This window comes from Eurytemora carolleeae, unplaced genomic scaffold (genome assembly GCF_000591075.1).
Source record: "Eurytemora carolleeae unplaced genomic scaffold, Eaff_2.0 scaffold483, whole genome shotgun sequence".
Classification (NCBI taxonomy): domain Eukaryota; kingdom Metazoa; phylum Arthropoda; class Copepoda; order Calanoida; family Temoridae; genus Eurytemora; species Eurytemora carolleeae.
The window spans coordinates 188,043-209,155 of record NW_019396384.1 but is presented as its reverse complement, the minus strand read 5'-3'; the positions used below and the strand labels follow the sequence as shown (position 1 = coordinate 209,155).

Genomic DNA, 21,113 nt, shown 5'->3' with positions numbered 1-21,113 from the left:
TCGGATCCGGATCCGAGGTAACTTTTGATTCTGTGAATCGGATTTTCCCTATTAAATGTTATGCAAGGTTATAATTTATAAACTATAGTAATCCTAAAGTTAAAAATGTCGTCATTACTATTATATAAATGTAAACATTAAATTATTAAAGATAATTTTGAAAAATTTTCGTCATTAAAAAGGGTGAAATCCTAAAACTTTCATAACCTAACATCAATTTCAATGTCTACTCGTAAAATAAGTTTTATCATTCTGCCCAAAGTATATAAAGGTTCACTTTGAAATACTTTAGGCATAAAGTTAAACATAACTTCATACCAAATCTTAATAACGTAACATTTCTCATTTTTCCAATTTCTCAATTTCTCTGCACATTTCATATGTCGCATAAATTCATAAATGCGTCAATGAGAATTGTTAAAAGAACTAAAACTGGAAGCTTTTTTTGAAGAGTTAATTTCTATAAGCTCTACTTCAATCAAATTCTATGTTTTTGGAAATTTCGCAACGTAAAAAATTAGATTTTTAAAGGACACTTAAACATTAAATACCTGAGTACTCCTAAATCCTGGTCTGTTGCCCCAGTAGTGGTTAGTTTAACATAAGATTTCTCCGAGATCTGATCTGTTTCATGTGCCAGAGCTAGCTGGGATACTATCCTTCTCTCAACCTGAACCAGTATATTAGATCTGTTTCATAAGCTAGAGCAGGGATACTATCCTTTTCTCAACCTGAACCAGTATATTAGATCTGTTTCATAAGCTAGAGCTGGGATACTTTCCTTCTCTCAACCTGAACCAGTATATTAGATCTGTTTCATGTGCTAGAGCTGGGATACTATCCTTCTCTCAACCTAAACCATTGTATTGGATCTGTTTCATGAACCAGCATATTAGATCTGTTTCATGTGCTAGAGCTAGGATACTACCCTTCTCTCAACCTAAAGCAGGATATTAGATCTATTTCATGTGCTGGAGCTAACTGGGATACTACCCTTCTCTCAATTTTTTTTTTCAAATATAGGTTTGCAATATTTTAATCGCTATATTACCTCATGTTTAATAGATCTAGCTCCATAGTAAACATTGTATCCGTCTGCCAGGAGGTTCAGAACGCTCCTGTCCCAGCTTAAGACTATACTGTGCTTCCGCTGCGCTCTTCCAGCCCAGAACTCTAGTTCCTTCTCGACTAGGTGCAACAGTTCACTCCTAACCAGGAGGTATTTACATGAGTTGGTCCATGTAGGTAGGTAGGTAGGTGGGTATGTAGGTAGGTCGGTAGGTAGGTAGGTAGGTAGGTAGGTAGGTAGGTAGGTAGGTAGGTAGGTAGGTAGGTAGGTAGGTAGGTAGGTAGGTAGGTAGGTAGGTAGGTAGGTAGGGAGGTAGGTAGGTGATTTGAAAGGTAGATTTAAAGTAAATCTAAAGATATGTAGGACTAGATTTTACAAGATGGGAGGAAAAAAGTCAAAATATAGGTGTGATCATAAATCAATCTCTAGTTTTGTATGATTTCCAGTGCTGTCATGAAACATGCTTTAGCAAGGAAGACGGTAAGAAGGTTTAGGAAGTCAGTAGGAGGTTAGCAAGGTAGGTAAGTTAATATTAAAAGGTAGGTAGGCAGGGCAAGGTTAGTTAGGATCAATCAGATTGCAAGGATATATAGGGATTGAAAAATTAGAGTTTGTGGCAAAAACTAATCTCCTTTACCTTGAGAATGGGAGAAAATAAACAATCTCATTAATCCGTCCGAGAAATTCGTCTCGTCGAAAGTGTGTTTTCAGTATAGGTTGAACTATCTTCTCCTGACAAACAAATAAATTTAAAACTTGCACATAAAAAGGTCTGAAGGGGTCGATCTCCCTAAACTTCATCCTGAACTGGGACCACTAACATTATGGATATCGAGATCAATGCTTTATTTCAATATTTCGGTAATCTGCAGATTAATTTAATCTTTTAAAAAAAGTATAATAAATTAACACAGATATTTGGGCCTGAAAAACTTAGAATTTGTAAAAATTTGTGATCATACGAAAACAATATGTAAGTTTGTTTATTTCTACTAAGATATACAATAAAATGAAAAGATGCACAAACCTTGAAATGTTTTGAGATCGCAATCTTCTCCTGAATAATTTCTCCTTCTTTTGGAAATTCATTAAACTTTGCTTTAGCAACCTCTTCACTCTCACGCCTTAAATTATTTATTTGAAAAGGTGAAAATGCCATTTCTGTTCAAAGGAAAAAAATATTAATTAATGTAAAGTTTCAGTCAAAATAAAAAATAAATATATATTTTGTTAGAACCAGAGCATAAATAATAAAGATAACACAATTGTGATGAAATAATAACAATAAATATTTAAATAATATTATCAAAAATAGTGATAATGATAATAAACATTATCACAATAACAATGAAATTACTAATTATGATAATAATATTTGTAATTTACGATTTGGTAAAAGGCTACTTGGGATTAGAATGTGCACTGTACAGTACGGGAAAGGTAGAACCGGTTTTGTCTGACTGTGTGACTAACCTGAGCTGAATAGCGTGGTCCGCTATCTCTGAGCTAGCTAGGTTAGAGGTCATTATAAATATAGCGTTCTTACACTCAATCGTCTTACCCTAAATAACATCAAGGTTACTAAACAAAGTTGGTTTAACTTTAAGGGACTGTAAGTGTAATTTCAAGGGACCTTCCATGCAAAGATTCACAACAGTACCCTTATTATCATCATTAACAGACAACCCTGCATATCTTCCACATTATTTATCAGATTAAGGTTTTAATGGTAACATTTGGATTAGGGCAATGCCATTTTTGCATGAATGGTCACTTGAAATAACGCTTACTGGGCCTTAAAATATCTGAAAGTTAAACTTTTAAGGTAATTTGGGACGGTGGGAGATGAGATGATTCTAATTATGTCTTAGATCTCGCAGATCTTTCTGATAGGGGCTGCTCACGTAATTTTAAGTGTAAAGTGACCCTTCCTTATTTTGTATAGGGAAGAAGTAGATGTGAATTCTGAAATATATTTTATTATAAAACTGCATAGACAGTTCGTGAATCATTTCCACCACAATGCCCAGATATCTAATCTATAAAATAGGAATTGAGTCTTTGCCACAAACTCGATTGTCTAATCCCTATATTTATGAAACCAAATGTTGTAGACCCTAGATATTTTAAGCTATGAATTATGTTAGATCAAATAATCTATGTTTGAAATAACAAAGGTTTACACAATCAGGTTGCAAAGATATTGGGATTAGAAAACCTGAGTTTGTGGCCAAGACTCAGTTACTTTGACACATTATGGATTTATCAAGTTTTGCGCCAAAATAAAAAAACCAGATCATTTTCAATATTTTCCATATTTCTTGTGTTTTATGTCTTCTTTGACCATTTTAAGAGTGGATTCTTTATTTCTAACAATTCCACCGACATACTTTCTTGTATTTGAGATTTGTTTAGTCTTTACCTTCCCATCTGTTAGACGTCCTTCGTCGAATAGTTGGAGGAGCACTGTAAGAACATCAGGATGGGCTTTATCTACCTCGTCAAATAGAACTACACCGTCAGGGAACTCTCTAGACAGATCAATTCAAGTAAATCAAGGTGCATACAAGACAATATAAGATGTTAAATAAAAAAATTAAATGTATTGAATTAAAGTAAGATAACTCAATATGATCAAATCTGAAAAATCAAAAAGGGGTGCAAAGCTCCCTCATTTGTTTACCTTAGACGTTTAGTTAGCTGTCCACCATCATCATGTCCAACATAGCCTGGTGGAGATCCAATCAGTTTAGCCACCTCGTGCTTCTCCTAACATTGCAGCCATTTTATTTATTTTTTATTCGTTTATTAATTTTTAACATACATTTTCTTTGGTTTGTATTTTGTCGCGAGAGGATTTTGTATTTTGAAGTTAAAATATTTTGAAACCAGCTGCAACAATGGAACATGGACATTGAATATTAAGTAGAAATATTGGAGACGAGCACAACTATCTGTCAAGTCTGTTAAATTACTAAACTTGCTTTAATGGATAAAATTACAAATATAAGGTTAATATTGTATATTAATTACTAGGATTTTATAGGACGCTGCGCGCCCTCTTTCCTGTAAAATTTTTTAGCTTTTATTTGTTGCTCTGAAAGTCGGCCATTTTAAATCATTTCAAATGTTGGCGGATTTTTCTCTTTAAATTGGCGCATTTTCAGAAATCGTAAATTTCCACATTTTTTCCAGACAAAATTTTTAAAAATTTTGTTCACCAGCCAGAAACCTTCCCCCCCCAACTTTGATGTTCCATAACCCTTCCCTGGGGTCATGTGAGGGTCCACAGAAAATTTGGGCCCGATCGGTTCCGCCAGTTTGACGTTTATTGGATACAAACGGACAGACCGACAGACAGAGACAAGCAAAGTATATATATAGATAAGTAAATAATAATGGCAAAGATAATGATAATAATATTATAAATATAAAGTATAGAACCTGAAACTCAGACATGTCAAGCCGAATAAATCCCTTATTGTCTTGTTTGTGCAAATATCTAAATTAAAAAGTCGAAATTATAATTTTTAACATCTTTTGAGCAAACTCTACGCTCAGTATGTATTGTTGGCAAATTTGGTCTTGGAAAGGGGGATAAAATTAAACCTTAAACCTTGATAAAATTAAATTCCCTCAACTTCCCTGTAAAAAAGTTGTAAATAGTTACAAATGTCGTCTTCAACCATCAGAATTCTAGTAACCCTCGAGGGGTTGAAAAAACTTTCCGAAAAAAAAATCAAATCGAAAATAAGTTGTTACTACTTTAAAGTTTAAAATTGTCCTTGTTCTAGCATGTCAACGAACTAATTATCGAGATATACATTACAGAGACAAAGATACTACTTCATGAGAACTAGAAAAAATTGAAATTCACGCCTTCTCTATCTTTTAATTAGAAAATGTTGTTTAGGTTTTTTATTCAAATTTGCGACTAAACTTTTTCAATATCAGCGTCCTCAGCATTTTAAACGATATTATATTAAGTGGTAACAATTGAAAATAAAAAAATCCTGAGATATTTTTTTAGGAAAAGGAAGAACAAAGACGACTTTCATTCCATAGTTCTCTGGTTCTTACTGTAGTGCAATATTATACCTGGATACTAGCTTCATAGAGTACCTGGATAACCAGGATAGTAGTTTGAAGTATACCTGGATACAAATTTCATGGAGTACCTGGATAAACAGGATAGTAGTTTAAAGTATACCTGGATACTAGCTTCATGGAGTACCTGGATAAACAGAATAGTAGTTTATTCCTGGATACCATAGTTTCATGGAGTACTTGGATAACCAGGATAGTAGTTTTAAGTTTACCTGGATACTAGCTTCATGGAGTACCTGGATAACCAGGATAGTAATTTATACCTGGTTACTATAGTTTCATGGAGTACCTGGATAACCAGGATAGTAGTTTTAAGTTTACCTGGATACTTGTTTTGCTAGTTCAGTTTTCCCAATCCCTGATGAACCAAGGAACAGGAACACTAACGGATGCTCGTCATCCGTCCAACCATTCTCCTTCCTTCAAAAAGTTCAAGCATGCAAGGATGACCTTTTCAATTTCAAATTTTTTTTATATTATTTATTTTATATCTTTCCCTATCCTTCCCTCACTACCTTCGTATTTAATTGCTGTAACTGTACTAATTGCTCCCTACAACACTACACTTCCCTCACTACCTGCGTATAGCTGCTGCAACTGTACTAATTACTCCCTACAACACTACACTTCCCTCACTACCTGCGTATAGCTGCTGCAACTGTACTAATTGCTCCCTACAACACTACACTTCCCTCACTACCTGCGTATAGCTGCTGCAACTGTACTAATTTCTCCCTACAACACTACACTTCCCTCACTACCTGCGTATAGCTGCTGCAACTGTACTAATTACTCTCTACAACACTACACTTCCCTCACTACCTGCGTATAGCTGCTGCGACTGTACTAATTGCTCCCTCCTGTCCAACAATGAACTGCTTAAGCTTCTGCTCCAAGGGAAACCTTCTCCTCTCCTCTACCTCCCTCTGCTTCTTCAGCTCAAGGTACTTCTCTCCATACACCCTGAATATATTTTTTAAATCTTTAAAGACATTTACCGGATATAGAGTACACGAATAAAAACCAAACTATATTTTTTAATTTTCTACATTTAAACAAACAATCTATTGTCTGTAACTCTAGAGTCTGAATATTTTGATACAATCTTCACATTTTTGAAAGAATATTAAAAGTGTTTAATTTTATCAGAACATAAATAATAAATAGTTTAAAACAAAATGAAAAAGCTCCGTTTTTTCTTTAAATTAGAAACGATACTGAGAGTTTGATTATTTGATTAAAAATAACATGTTTCTTGAAAATTTTTCAGGACAAATTTTTAGAGAAATAAGTTGCAAAATCGAATTAAATCAGACAGTGTACACTGTACACTGCAGTGTGTGTACATATATAAGAACAAAATTAAAACAGTTTCTTTTGAATCGAAAATTTTCAGTTTAATTTTCTAGCATTATCATTTATCAATGTCAAATATAATACAAAAAAAATTTAATTTTTTATGACGACCTAAAACTTCATACATATAACAATCCAAGGTTTAAACGTAAGATTCTGCCATATTGGCTTTTAATGGTATATTAAATGATTTTGCTGAAAAATAAACATGTTTACAGTTGCATAGAACCATGAATTTAAAGACTCAATAAATTCGGTACAGTCGTATCTGAAGTCTCATCCTTTTCGGAAACTTTTGTATCTTAAAAAAGAGGAACACTTACTTTAAAACATTTTTGATTACAGGATCTCTGGAATAGTCCAATGGAGTTTTACCGTAATCATTCACTTTTAGAGGATCCGCTCCTGCCTGTAAAATATAGATTACATCTAGAATAGTTTAACTGTAATCATTTACTTTTAAGGAGTCTATTCCAGTGCAGCCTGTAGAAATATTGATCACACATAGACCAGTTGTAATCTACTCTTGCCATTAGAAATATTGATTACAGAACTAACATGTAATCTTATTCAGTTTCATAGTAATCATTTACTTTAAAGAGGATCTACTAACGACTTATTACTATAGATTATAAAACCACAGAGAACACTATGAAAGTTATGAAAGATATTTAAAGACAGGATCGATTTTAAAGGGTCATAATGACTTGACATTTGGCTTTGTCTTGACTTTTGATAATTTAATACTTAATTGTAGCCATGTACTTGTTCATTTTCAAACTGCAACGAGATTATTTTAAATTTTAGTTCAAAAGGAGTAATGGGAAAAATTCTGATAAAACTCATCACAAGAGCGTGAAAGTTTGCTTCACACTGTGAATAAAGTACTTGAGTTACCTTTAGAGGATTTAACTAGAATTAAAAGAAAAATATCTAAAGCTCTTAAACCCAGGATTCTCAGAACTTTTTCATAAGATTTAAAGTTATCTGAGCTATCCATTAGACATTAATTAGAATTTCTTTTTAGAAAAATCACATATTTTCCGTTTGAATTTTTAACGTTTAATCTTAATAAGAAAATGAAAGATAAAAAATGCAAAACTTAAAATTATCAAAATCTGAAAAATAAAATATTTGATTATTAAAATGTGACCTCTAATAATGCATTCACAATACCAGGATCATCTGCCAGAGCAGCGTAGTGTAGTGGAGTGCATCCTCTAAAATAAAATCAGAATTTTAGAAATTGTCCGAAAAATTACCCGGAAAAAATCGGAAATTGCACTTTGTTTATCAAAACTTACAAATTAGACAGATCTCATCTAGGAAATCCCAGGATCAGATGAATTGAATCTGGTGTTAATGTTTAAACCTTTTTGACTTAAAAAAGTATTATTAAAGTCACGATAAAATTTCGTGTAGTAGAAGACGATTTTAAAAGTATACTGCATGTACATTGTAATGTACAGGGTATCCCACGAGCGAAGGATGGCAGGCAGCCATAGGCCACTACCGTTTTTACTTTTTATGCCACTTATTATCTTTTATGTCTTCCGGCAGCCATCAGCCACAACCGTTCGGTCTTCCATTCCACATTCGTCTTCCGGCAATTATTACTTTTGAAATCGTAAATTTGCATTCAAATAGCGATTTTTATAAACATGAAGGGAAATTTTGGAAACACAAAAAAAAGCAGACCAAAGTCCAAATACCCCTTGAAAGTCGTCTCTCCGCCGTCAATTTTGTGGGACACCTTGTTATATACCTGAAATTGGCTCTGTTACTAAGCCTGTTTGAGAACTCGTCTTCTCTTGATATCTGTACATCAATACTCTGCATCCTTTTCTCTCTATTGTACATAATATATTATTACTGTACACAATAAATGTTTTGTATGAACCCTATACTCTTATACCCCCAATTCTCTAATTAAAACAAAATTTCCGAAATTGAGTTAAAATCTCATTAAAAAAATAATAGGACTTGATGTTAATTTCAATAATCCTCCCCCCCCCTCCCCCTCGCACATTGAAGTTTTTAAAATCAAGTGAAAAAAGATCAGAAATTAAACCTAAATCTTTTTAAAAAACAAGAAAAAAAATTGAGTTTTGACCTTATATGGTTTAATATAGTTGGCCAACAAAATAATTTTTGAACTGATGATGAAACTGTTTTGATGGGAGACAAAACCAGAATTAATTTGAAAAAATGACGGTAAATATATATATGTATAAATTCCTGGCTGTTGTGTAAACATTCATAAATTCATCTTCTATATCAGGGTCTGCTCCGTACTCCAGCAGTACACTTACAATCTGTACAATAATCATATATAGAACAAGTTATATATAGAACGAAAACCTACAAAAAAACTAAAAAAAGATCTCAACATTTTTGAACTGAACTTAACTTTTTAAAATTTAATATTTTTTTTAATGGAATAGGTTTCGGATCTTAATTCAACACAAAATTTCCAACATTAAATTTTCCAATTATTTTTTGTCTCTTTAAAATTTAGTTTTTTGGTCCATCGGAAATAATGATTATGTTTAATGTTTACTATCGACCTCTGGTGGGCGGTTAGCTGATTATTAAAAAAGTCCAAAATCCATCCCTCGGTTTTTACACTGTCAAATTTGCATGTATTTGCCATTTTGCATATTTTGTTTTTTTGCTCGGATGACCTGTTTAAACTTGAACCAGATCAAAATTGAAATATTTAATTTATTTTAAGAAAACCTATCACAACGGGGCATCCGACAGTTTAAAGAATTTGAGCCGCGGCTTAAATTTGAGACTCGGCTCAAATGTTTGGTTTCACTATTTCAAGATTTAAGCCGGCGCTAAATTAAAACCGTTTTTTTGCGGATTTGAGACACGACTCAAATTCTTTAAATTTGGACTCAGGTTCCTAGTCACAGCTTCTAACCATCCTTTATTCCTCAGCATGTTTCTTTATTCTTTACCCAGTATTTTGAGTATATTATGCTTGCCTGCAACTGTGTACTGATTTCTTTATTTGCCAAATCATTAAGTAAGTCATTAGAAGACAATTTTCAAGTGAGAAGGCTTTAATTTGTTAACTTTGAAATCGTCATATTTTAGAAGCTTCAGATCGTATTTACAGTATCATCCTTTGTGGGTAACCCTGTATGATAAAGCCGGAAAATCTTCATATAATTGCTCTATCATGTGCCCCTTTTCCCATTACTGACCTAAGCATCAAAAACAGAGTGCGGTCTATGCAAAATTATAATTTAGAATTTTCTTCCCTTGTAATAAATGGTGATAATTTAGCCCTCATATTATTTTAATTCTTGCACTGGCATACTGACCTCTCTTCTAGAGTTAACTGCTGCAATATGAAGAGGACCCCAACCTAGTTCATGTTTACCATTTACATCTACACCTAGATACAGTCAAATCAAAATTGACATCAAACCTAATTTTCTTATTCCTAAATCTGTGCAACCTGAGCTGAAAACTTAAGAATTGTGGATATCGAGATCAATGCTTGATCTCCTCTTTTTTTTTAATCCGAAGACTAATTTAATCTTACGTTAATATCAGGGAAATTGTCTTCATTGAAACCAATCAGGTGTCGATTAAAGAAACTATCCAGCCAATCAGAAGCCGAGAAATTTCCAAATTTTGGCGTGCACTCAATAAGAAAACTCTTATTGGATCGACGACATGAAGAATATCCGAAAGAGGATTAAGCAGAAAATAAAAAGCGTCGACAGTGGATACAGGGATTTTGCAATCCAGGGTTAGGGGAATCCAATATAAGAGTTTTCAGCTCTGGGAACATGCAGAATTGCTGACATTGAAGAATTAATAGATTAATAGTTTAAATCATCAAAAGTCTACGATATCAGGTTGCAAAGATAAGAAAAATGGAGTTTGAGGAGAGTAATCAGTTATTTTCTATCTGTCTGACTTCCATGACCTACCCCAGTTGTGAAAGATATAAGACAGAAATCTTAAAATTTACAAATGAGGTAAATGTATTAAAATGTATTAAAATGTATTAAAATGTATTAAAATGTATTAAAATGTATGTATGTATATGATACTTCACATATAAATATTTACCTCCAGATTTAAGCAATGCTTCAACTTCTATAATATTCCCCGACTTAATCGCCTAAAGTCAAAAAAATGAAATTTTCTGAATTAAATCAAAGTTTTTGCCACAAACTCAAATGTTCTAATCCCTATATCATGGCAACCAACTGTTGTAATCCTTTAATATTTCAAGGTATGAATTCTATCAGCTAAGTTTGAAATATAAGAAAATTTGATTGTGGCAAAAAAAAGGTTCTTTTGAAAATGTAAAATGTTATATTATTTTCATAAAACAATTGCTCGTACCTTGAGGAATTTGTCTTGTAAATTTCTCCCACTCCCTCTACACTCGTACACGGTTATACCCAAACCACCTGTACAGTATGCAGTACAGCACAGTACAATACTTTGTAGTACATTAAGTTTCCTGTTATTTATTAAATATTTGTATTTTCCACATTAACTTTTAGAGTCTTAAACTTAATCTTCAGATCTAACACTTTCAATGGCCTTTTATCTTTTAGTACTTTTACTTGTTCAAACAAATTTTTGTATCAAATAATTAATTAAGATTTTATTTTTCATGATTATTTGACCCTCATGAGCTTTATGTACCCAGACTAAATCTATTAGGATCGATTATAATGTGAAGCTCTAAAGCATAAAAACATCTGTATAGTGTAGTGTACCTAAAGCTATAAACGTGAGAGGAGTCCTTGAAACAAACCTCGTTGGAAGAATCTAAAATAGTAATCTTCTTAAAGGGACTGTGGACTAATTTTAGGTAACCTAGTTTCTTCCTTGATTTAGTCACTTTGAGTTGGGAGCATAGATTGTATAATTTTTCACTACTAAGTCACTTTTACAGAAAAATCACAACGGAAATTTATCAATTTTCAGAACCAAAAACGATGAAAATCAAATCAAACTTTTTCCGAGACGAAGGTTCAATGGGTAAAATAGTGAAAAGAGAATGTCAGACTTCAAATTTAGGGTTCCTTATAGATATGTTGATTGGCGCTTTAAAATCCGCGCCAAGTTCAGCTCTTTTATTTCTAAAATCTTCAATATAAAAACTTACTTGGTAAATCTGTCTAAAGCTTGAAATTGTACTTGTACTCTCTCCTCGAGTTCGCCAACCTCGTCTCAACAGAGATTTTAACACCCGAAAACTCATCTCAATCTGAAATGTAAGAACTTGAATTTTCTTTAAAAAAAATATAGAAGAGCTTGAGCAATTTGTGATATCAGTCACAAAGAACCAATGATACGAAAACGGATCCAAAGGTAGTTGCACGAATGGTAAATATATGTATGGCAACTGGCGAGGGTTAAAAAATTACAAAGAATTTATGAAAAATAAAAATAAATGGAACTTGAAAAGACGAATTGGAACAAAAATAGAATTAAGAATAGATTAAAGCAAGAAATAATGAAGATATAATAATCAACGAGAAAGGGGGATTTTTTAAAATGACACAAAAAAAATATGGCGACTTGAGAGGGTGGAAGGTAGAAGGTGACCTATAAGGGGGAGGGGAGGCAGTTTAGGACAAAAAGCACGTCAGCTGAGGAGGGGGACTGGAGAAAGATCTGCATGGTACATTGCACGAGTACTAAACGCCTAAACGGACATTGAATGATATATTTGGATGATCTAGAGCCAAGATGTTCAACCCAGTCTTTTCCATACGCTTGGTCGCCCTGATTTTTAAATAGTTCATTATTTGTCATCTTTTATTCAATTTTGAAAGAATTTATATCCCGCATTTTTACTCACAATTTCATGATCTAGAGTATAAGAAGTTTCTTGTTTGTTCGGAGGCAAATATGAAACATTTCGATAAAACTTGAATTAAATAAAGGAACTGAGATCTTGCAACAAACTCTTGTTTTTAAATATTTATATCTGTGTGCAACCCGATGTTATAGACCTTTGATAATTCAAACTATGAATTCTGTTGGATCAAATAGTCTAAGCTTGAAATATCGAGTTGTAAAGATATTGGGATTAGAAAAGTTAGTTTGTGGAAAGAACTCGGTTCCTTCACATATCCAACTATCTTGTCTTATCATTTGGGAAATTTTTGTTGTGATTTTTACTTTTTTTTATTTGTTTTCAGTTTACATTCAAGATTTTTAATCCCTCACTACGTTCGAGGTTAAAGATTAAAATCTTAAATTTGACCCTTAAACAAACAAAAAAAGTGAAGATCCGGGACAAAAAAACCAGATTATTCCGCATTGTAACACAAGACAGTTACATAAATAGATATTTCATGTTTAATTTGATAATTCAAGTCAAATAAAGTTAGTCCTGGAACTGTTTTGATTTTTCATGGTTGAATGCAAAAATAAATTAGCAAATTAAAAGACAAAGAAATTGTGCGAAAAATAATGAAAATTTCCTTTTGGTTCGTCTTTCTTTCTTTTATCTCGATCCCTACTTCGTTCTCTTTCCTCTCGATCTTTCCAATCCTCACTTTTATTCCTCTTGCTTCGGCCTCTTTCACTTGTATGATACACAACCCTTCTTCCATTTTTCCTCTCATTCTCCCTTCGCCTTTCCTCTTTCTCCTCATCTTCTTTCCTTCTATCTTCCCTCCGCTTTACATTTCTTTCCCGATTCCTCTCGTTCTCCCTTCTTCTTTTATCTTTTTCCCTCCTTGCTCTTTCATTACTTTTCCTCCTTGATCTTTCATCCTTTTCCCTCCATGATCTTTCATCCTTTTCCATCCTTGCTCTTTCTATCCCCCATTCTCTTTCCCTTTCCTCATTGCTTTGGCGAAACTTCTGACACTGTCTGATCCCTTGATCCAACATTAACTGGATGTTTTCAGAATTTTGGTTGATTGCTTGATCTCCACTAAACTGATCATATTCCTGATCCAATCTTATTTGGAAGTTTTCATGTTCCTGACTGATCCCCTGATATTGGGGCATCTGACTGATCCCTTGATATTGGGGCATCTGACTGATCCCCTGATATTGAGGCATCTGACTGATCCCCTGATATTGGGGCATCTGACTGATCCCATGATATCTATTTAACTGGTGATACTCTTGATCCAGTCGTATCTGGAAGTTTCCAGGATGTTGATCGGTCCCTTGATAGCGTGGTGTCTGGTTGAGTCCACGATCTCTACATAACTCGTTTATCCCTTGATCCAGTCTTAACTGAACATTTCCTGGATACTCATGATCTCCACTCCACCTAGGGATTGCTTGATCTATCCTTTCTTCATTGATCCCTTTGTTTGTAATCCCGAAAGTCCTCTCAATGATCATTCTCCTGTCCTCTTCCTCCCTCAACCTGATGTTCCTCTCCCAAACAATCCTCATGTCCTCCTCATCCTTCATCACTTCCGTAGCAGCCTCCAACCTACTCTTTGTCATCAGTTCCACACTTCTGATATTCTTCTTCAAACTTTGCTTTGTTTTCCGAATCATCTCCGATCTTATCCTGTCTTCTTTTAACTTCTTGGTGTGTCTCTTTTCTTTCCTTTCATTGTATTCCCTTGCTTCTTCCTCAAATTTTCTTTTCTTATTTCTCTTCTGCCTTTTCCCTTTAACATTTGTCTGAGAGGGTTCTTTTCCCCTATTTCCATTCTGTTGAGAATTTACTCCCTTATGACGAATAGTGTCTTTGCCATTCCGCTTGTTTGAGTCTGGAGCTTCCATCGTTTCATGATCCTCTACTTCTATTATCTCAACCTCTATATTCTCTAGCTCAGTATCTGTTAAGAATCTGTCCCTGATATCTCCAGATTGATTAGGACTACGCTGGCTTATGGATCTCTCTCTTGTGGGGCTTCTGGACCATGATGAGTAAACAGGATAGAAACTTGTATACAGCTTTGAAGGGCTTACCTAGAAAAGTCAAAGTCAACCTTTTAAGGGGACAATACGTATAATTTTCGAATGACCATCCATGCACAAGACGCAATGCCCGATTAACTACGGTACCATAGAAATATTTATCTGATTAATAATGAGAAAGCTATTGTCGTACTTCTAGGTTTGAAGTATTAATTCTGATAATTCTTGTGTAATTTTCTGCACTAGAAATAACGCATGTCACTATTTTAGAGAAACCACAATTTTAAGATTTTAAACATTGATATCTATAATCTTATTCATAATTGACCAAAAAAAAAAGATTTTAGGGTACCATTTCAAATCAGGCATTGCCATAGCTCTGCATGTAGGGTCACTTGAAATTACGCTTACATTCCCTTTAAGCCATGCAAAATTAAACCAAATTGAGGTAACATAAACAATTCTGAGTTTTTGATTATTGTGAAATGCAAAGCGTTAAAAGTTACCAGGGAAAAAAATATTATTTTTTAAAAGTTCCATCTTTCTAAAAGCTAAGAACAACGAGTAATTAAATCTAACTTGCAGAAAATGTCAAATAACACTTAAATTCCATGTTTAAATGTTTCAAAATACTTGACATATTATAAATTTGCTCATATTTTTGTGTTTTTCGTTACGAAACAAGATTAGAAGCAATACCTATGAAACCAAACGAAAATGAAAGACGGTTAAAAAATTTAAAAAAATAATTTCGTTTTTGATTTAAGAACTTGCATTAATTAGAAATACTAGAACCCCCGGCTGTATAGGGTTAAAACATAATGGACCCAAACAAAACGACATTTTAAAATATAAATTAGAATAACTAAATTCATTTAAATTTTTTTCCCGAAAAAAATAGAACTAATTTTGCTGTCTTTTGGAAAAACCACGGTAGTTTTAAAGCTAGGAAAATGAACAATTTTGCAAGGAAAACATTTTTAATCATCAGATAAAAAGCAAAGTTAAAGGATTTTTTAAAAAATTGAACAGCGTTCTCACTGGAATAGTAGTGTTTAAAGTAAATTTTAGAAAAGTTGGGAGCTATAAAGTACGTTTGTTTACAATATTACAATGTCAGCTGGGGCTCCAGTTAAATTGTAAACTTTGTAAATAAGGGTGGAAATTTCCTGGGTAGGTCATGTTTACTTAAAGACAAATATATATATATATCTGCCGAATATATCACCCCCCCCCCCTTGCTAACTTCTACTCGATTGGAACTTGAAATTTTAATTTGCCAAATGCAAGCATACAATGAATTTCCAATCATAAGAATATTTCAAATGTTTTCCAGCAATTTATCTATTTACCAGGTTTACTTGACGATGATCTCTTCCACTTTTGAAATCCCAGAAATCGATGATATCCTCATTCCTTGAAAATCCTGGATCTTGATGCTTTTGCCGTGAAAAATATGGATCCCTTTGCCTTCGCTGATTCATAACCTGTCGAAGATCTTGATCTAAGCTATGTGAAGGAGAATGGTTTAAATTACATCCTGAGTAAAATGGGGAGGCAGAATTTAAGGATTCAGGGTTTCTCCAGGTCGGAGGTTGAACAGCTGGTTGTTGATTGTATGAAATCCATTCGCAGTTAGGATTTGGGAAGGTTTGAGGGGCTACAGAGGCTGAACTGGATACTCTTGAAGGTGGAACTGAGAATTGACTAGATGCTCTGACGGGTGGGTATAATTCTCTTGCAGAGAATGATGATCTAAATGAAGCACTAGTGACGGTACTTGGTGCTCTCAATGGTACTTCTAATACTGTTGTAGTGAATGATGGTATACAAGAAGAACTAGTGATGGTACTAGATGCTCTTGGTCCTGTTCTTGAAGTCCTTAGGGGATATCTTTCAATGAAATCCGAACTTGAAGGCTCGAAGGATTCAGGTGATTGAACGCTGAAATCCGTCCTTCTTGAGATACGTTCAAGAGAAGGATCTGGAAACAGTTCCATTCTTCCAGATCCCGCACTAGCTGGATATCTCAGGTTGGACCTGGATCGGACTCGACTCCTTGCACTTTGCTCTTTTGAAGAACGTGAGTAAAATTCTTTCACCGTAGCTATCAGCCTACCCGGAGTTTGTTCCTTTGAAACGTTCAATTTTGACCCTAATCTTGAAAATACTGAAGAAGAACTTTCTTCAGGAGATTTCTTTTTCTCATAGTTTGAACAGATTTCCTCAAACCGTTCATGCACTCTTGTAGGTTCACGTCCAAATTCAAGAGAACTTGTTAACGAACATCCCTTTGTTACTAAATCATTGTTATTACCAGAACATGGTTCAGAGAAACTACCATCAAGACTCAATGATAAACTGGAGGTATCAGGTTCAAACAGAATCTCCGGCTTTATTTCAGTCTTACTTTCTGAAAATAAAACATTCAAGTACTCTAAATTTCTAGAAGCAAAGATCATTAAAAAATGTGTTAAAAACGTGTTAACATTTTTTCTTCCTAATGGTTTTTTTTCTCAGAATTTGCAGACTGACAAAAGTGTCAATGTAATTTAAAATTTTAGTGACAATGTCAGACTGTTAGTGACTGTCACCCTTAAAGGGAGTGACCGGCTATGTAAGGTAGTTGTACTGAGTATACAGCGTATTGGAAAACTTCTTTCGAATTCATTTGAGATATATTAAACTTTTTAAGGTTTTTTAATTCTTGGTTTTGGGGGCAATACGGTTGTTTAAACTTCTACTTTGGGGGTGGATACTTTTTCAGAATTAGTTTTTCTTTAAATTATTAAATAACGACGACATAAAATGTAAAAAAGTTTTACAATAAACTACAGACGTCATGTATAGGAACATTATTAGTTTCTATTATCTATTATTCACAAATTTTTCGTAGATTTTCTAGAATTATTATTGAAAAGACGACATTTTAAGAATTTGAAGAAATCTGCGAATAAATTCAAAGAAAATTATTGAAAAAAAATTTCCATATTTGCGACCCATTTTGGGCGAGAGCATTTTTGCCTCAGAATTGGCTAAAATTTTGAACATCATCAACATTTGACCCAATATGTATGGGAAATTTAATTTTTTTCTTCATGGACAGACGTCGATATCAACGTTTTCGGAGCAAAAATTGTACTTTTGAACAAAATTGACATTTTTCTAATACAAAAGTAAAAAATATATGAAAAAGGGTGTTTTGTAACAGAAAAACATAATTTAAGGATTTTTTAAAAAAAAACTCTCAATATTCCCTTAGGTTGTATGTGAGGTGGGGTCGTAGAAGAGGTGTTGGGGAGAGGGGGAGGGGGGCGATTATGGTTCAACTAGAAAATCAAAAGTCTTCCCTAATTTTTTTTGAACTCGTACAAATATATGAGAAAAAAAGGCGTTTGAGGGGGCCCTTGGGAGGCATAGTGTGAAAGGGGAAGAGGGCCGTAGGGGGAAATTTAACCAGCAATAAACATATCTCCAGAGATTTTCCAAAAATTTTGAAAAACGTTGACATCGACAGACTTAAAAAAGCAATAAAAACTAACTTAAAAGTGACTAATAAAATGAAATAGCAGTGTGAAATAAAAATTCATTAAATATGGACACAAAATAATTTAAGATATTAAAAATAAGATGAAAAACTAAATGTTTTTACCATGAACACCTGTCTTTGCATTATGATTAGCTCTGAGAGACCTATGATTTGGAGTACAGTGGGGCCTTTATGGACATTATTTAAACTAATCTGACCTATTGCATTTGAGAAATTATCGGAACCAAAAACTTGTAATTAACAGGGCCTTGGGTGTCACAAAGTTAGACGTCAATATCGACGTTTTCGCCCATAATGGGTGAACGTTTGAATGCTTGAAGATTGATGTGTAAAAAAAGTATTTTTTTACAACTAATTATATCATGAAGGGTTCAGCGTCAATTAAAGACTTTAAAATATATAAAAACTTGCGTTTTGATTTACCTTTCTCAGGTACATCCTTCATGTTTTTCAGAAAGCTTGATAGTCTCCTCTGAAAACTGGGTGAATCTGCAGACCTTGGAGTAGGAGAACCATCCCGGATGCTAAGATGGGAATGAGTCTCGTCTGGACGGATATACTCAAGGTCATTCGCAGGACAGACAAAATCCAAATCATCATATAACAAAGTTTCAAACCAGAAATCCCGGAAGTTACTTTCGAATGAATATGGTTTCTTATACACATACGAGATAGGGGGGTTAATTCTATTAATGAACCCATTTTCTTTAGGATACTGGTTGTGATTCTCTCCGAAAGCTATAGGTTCAAAATCCTCTCCGGGTGGTTGAGGTTCAGAGTTCTCGGCTGATTCCTGAGAAGTTTCAGAGTTTGGTGCAGAAAAGAGAGACTTGGAAATCCATATTCGAGGGTATTTATTTAAAGGAGTTACGTCAAGTTTAGTTCCTAGATCTACATCTAGTTCAGGTTCAACTAGTGGTTGAGCAACTATATCTACATCTAGTTCAGGTTCATCTAGTGGTTTAGTAACTAGATCTACATCTAGTTCAGGTTTATCTAGTGGTTTAGCAAATAGATCTTCATCTAGTTCAGGTTCATCTAGTAGTTTAGTTCCTAGATATACATCTAGTTGGGGTTCATCTAGTAGTTTAGTAACTAGATCTTCATCTAGTTTAGGTTCATCTAGTAGTTTAGCATCTAAATGTACATCTAGTTGCGGTTCATCTAGTGGTTTAGCATCTGAATATACATCTAGTTGGGGTTCATCTAGTGGTTTAGCACCTAGATATACATCTAGTTGGGGTTCATCTAGTGGTTTAGCACCTAGATATACATCTAGTTGGGGTTCATCTAGTGGTTTAGCATCTAGATATACATTTGGTCCAGGTTCAGTTGAGAAACCTTCTTGATTTTCTTGTTTAGAATCAAGATCATTCGTTAGAATAGAATCAAGCTCCGGAGCAATGACAGCGGAAGGAGTAAGGTCTGGAGTACTGTGATGGGAATTAGGATTACGTGTGACCAATAGAAAACCTGAATTCGTATCCTTTGAGGCAGGCGTAGGATCTTCTGTTAAGACTGGAGGGAAATCTGTAGGATCCGAATACAGTCTCGGAAGACCAGAAGAATCAGAATGCATTGATACCATTATCTGAGCATTAGCAAGATCTGAGTGTTCTGAAAACTCAATTGAAAGATCTGTAGGTTCAGGGAAGTTGAAACAAACAAGATTTTCTAATATATGTGTAGGAGGATCATAAGGATTAAGATGTTCTGATAACTCAGCTAAAAGATCTATCGGTTCAGGGAAGGAAAAAGTAATATGGTTTCCAGATTCTTGTGGTGGAAGATCAAGATTTCTAGAAATACCTGGTGGAAGATCAGGATTTCTAGATGCATCAGGTGGAAGATCAGGATTTCTAGATACATCCGGTGGAAGATCAGGATTTCTAGATGCATCCGGTGGAAGATCAGGATTTCTAGATACATCCGGTGGAAGATCAGGATTTCTAGATACATCTGGTGGAAGTTCAGGATTTCTAGATGCATCTGGTGGAAGAGGATTTCTAGATATAGCTGGTGGAAGATCAGGATTTCTAGATACATCAGGTGGAAGTTCAGGATTTCTAGATGCATCTGGTGGAAGATCAGGATTTCTAGATATAGCTGGTGGAAGATCAGGATTTCTAGATACATCTGGTGGATCAAGTGTTTCATACATCTCTTGTTGAAGGTTAGAAGGATCAGAATGTCTAGATATATCTTTCAGATGGATTGAAAGATTAGGATTTCCAGATATATCTGTCAGAAGATTGGAAGGATTATGATTTCCAGAGAGCTGTTCTGGAGATTCTGGAGGATTTCCAATAAGGGTTGAAGGATGATCAGTAGGATCAGGTTGAGAATAATGTTCCTCCATGTCATCTGGAGGACTAGGATCAGGAATAAGAACCTTGGTAGGTTTATGACAATCATTGTTGGAGATCATTTTCTTCTGAAAATTTAAGCTTTAAATAGATGTTTTGTACGATAAATGTTGAACTATAAATAATTGACACTATGTATGTAGAATGTAGATAACATTTTTTACAGTTTGTAAATTATTAAATTCTTCTAAATTCCAGTTAACTGAAGAGGATCAATCTTTAATGCTTGTTAACCAGAATGCCCCGTACATTTCTATTGAACGAGCTGTAACACGTTCCGCGCTTGCTTCACAGTAGGCATATCAATCATCTGTCCCCTAATGTCAATGAGATATTATTTATCAAATAAAATAAAATAAAATAAAATCATGAAAACAAGGAATGGTCATCGGCTCCGAGGTTCAAGTTTTCCGTTTACAAACTTTCGCAAAAGAAAAAAATTCCGAGATTGTTTTTTTTTAACAATTAAAAAAGATTTTCATGTGTTTTCCATATTTATTAGTTCCTTCATATATATCCCCAAGTTCTTACATGTAATACCAAAACCATGAACATTGTAAGCTAATTAAACGCTAAAAATATTCAAAAGATATTCATATATAAATAATATCATTTCCTAAAGGTAAAAGCTCCTTTGCCATCCTCCTGGTGAATTTCAAACTCCTGATAAATTTAATAAACATCTTGTTCTTTATTTAGATAAATGTTTAGTTTAATGTGAATAGATTTAAACGTTTGAGAAGGATTATCAACATATAATGACCCTTTAAATTACGTG

General features: G+C 34.0%; 2 protein-coding genes across 5 annotated transcripts; both read right to left on the bottom strand.

Annotated features, from left to right (window-relative positions):
* Nucleotides 1-502: 502 nt before the first annotated feature.
* LOC111702172 (caseinolytic peptidase B protein homolog) lies at nt 503-11,791 on the bottom strand. Of its 3 annotated transcripts, none has more exons than XM_023473764.1 (19): nt 11,682-11,791; nt 11,290-11,341; nt 10,907-10,974; nt 10,628-10,679; nt 9,868-9,941; nt 8,771-8,847; nt 8,298-8,381; nt 7,686-7,752; nt 6,856-6,941; nt 5,999-6,139; nt 5,498-5,596; nt 4,514-4,571; nt 3,753-3,838; nt 3,492-3,600; nt 2,543-2,631; nt 2,097-2,193; nt 1,707-1,801; nt 1,052-1,208; nt 503-670 (listed from the first exon to the last, which is right to left on the bottom strand). In XM_023473764.1, the coding sequence occupies exons 1-19, from the start codon at nt 11,775-11,777 to the stop codon at nt 518-520; spliced, it is 1,740 nt and encodes a 579-aa protein (XP_023329532.1). In that variant the 5' UTR covers nt 11,778-11,791; the 3' UTR covers nt 503-517. The 3 variants fall into 3 exon arrangements, with proteins under 3 accessions (XP_023329532.1, XP_023329533.1, XP_023329534.1); XM_023473765.1 differs by lacking the exon at nt 503-670 and adding an exon at nt 798-853; XM_023473766.1 differs by lacking the exon at nt 503-670 and adding an exon at nt 854-940.
* LOC111702170 (uncharacterized) lies at nt 11,783-20,410 on the bottom strand. Of its 2 annotated transcripts, XM_023473763.1 has the most exons (5): nt 19,260-20,410; nt 18,393-19,217; nt 15,772-16,832; nt 13,009-14,470; nt 11,783-12,304 (listed from the first exon to the last, which is right to left on the bottom strand). In XM_023473763.1, exons 1-5 carry the CDS (start codon nt 20,395-20,397, stop codon nt 12,273-12,275), a joined length of 4,518 nt encoding a protein of 1,505 aa, XP_023329531.1. In that variant the 5' UTR covers nt 20,398-20,410; the 3' UTR covers nt 11,783-12,272. The 2 variants fall into 2 exon arrangements, with proteins under 2 accessions (XP_023329531.1, XP_023329529.1); XM_023473761.1 differs by having other exon boundaries at nt 18,393-20,410.
* Between the last annotated feature and the right edge of the window lie 703 nt (nt 20,411-21,113).

What these genes read in the sequence shown, in the direction of transcription:
- LOC111702172 (XM_023473764.1), bottom strand. Translation starts at nt 11,777, where the DNA reads ATGAGTTTTCGGGTGTTAAAATCTCTGTTGAGACGAGGTTGGCGAACT. An exon ending in AATGTTTACACAACAGCCAG is followed by an intron (nt 8,382 to 8,770) that starts GAATTTATACAT and finishes TATGTACAATAG; the next exon opens with AGAGAAAAGGATGCAGAGTA. An exon ending in CGATCTCAAAACATTTCAAG is followed by an intron (nt 1,802 to 2,096) that starts GTTTGTGCATCT and finishes TTTGTTTGTCAG; the next exon opens with GAGAAGATAGTTCAACCTAT.
- LOC111702170 (XM_023473761.1), bottom strand. Translation starts at nt 20,397, where the DNA reads ATGATCTCCAACAATGATTGTCATAAACCTACCAAGGTTCTTATTCCT. An exon ending in ATCATCGTCAAGTAAACCTG is followed by an intron (nt 14,471 to 15,771) that starts GTAAATAGATAA and finishes TGACTTTTCTAG; the next exon opens with GTAAGCCCTTCAAAGCTGTA. An exon ending in AAAGAAAGACGAACCAAAAG is followed by an intron (nt 12,305 to 13,008) that starts GAAATTTTCATT and finishes TTTAAAAATCAG; the next exon opens with GGCGACCAAGCGTATGGAAA.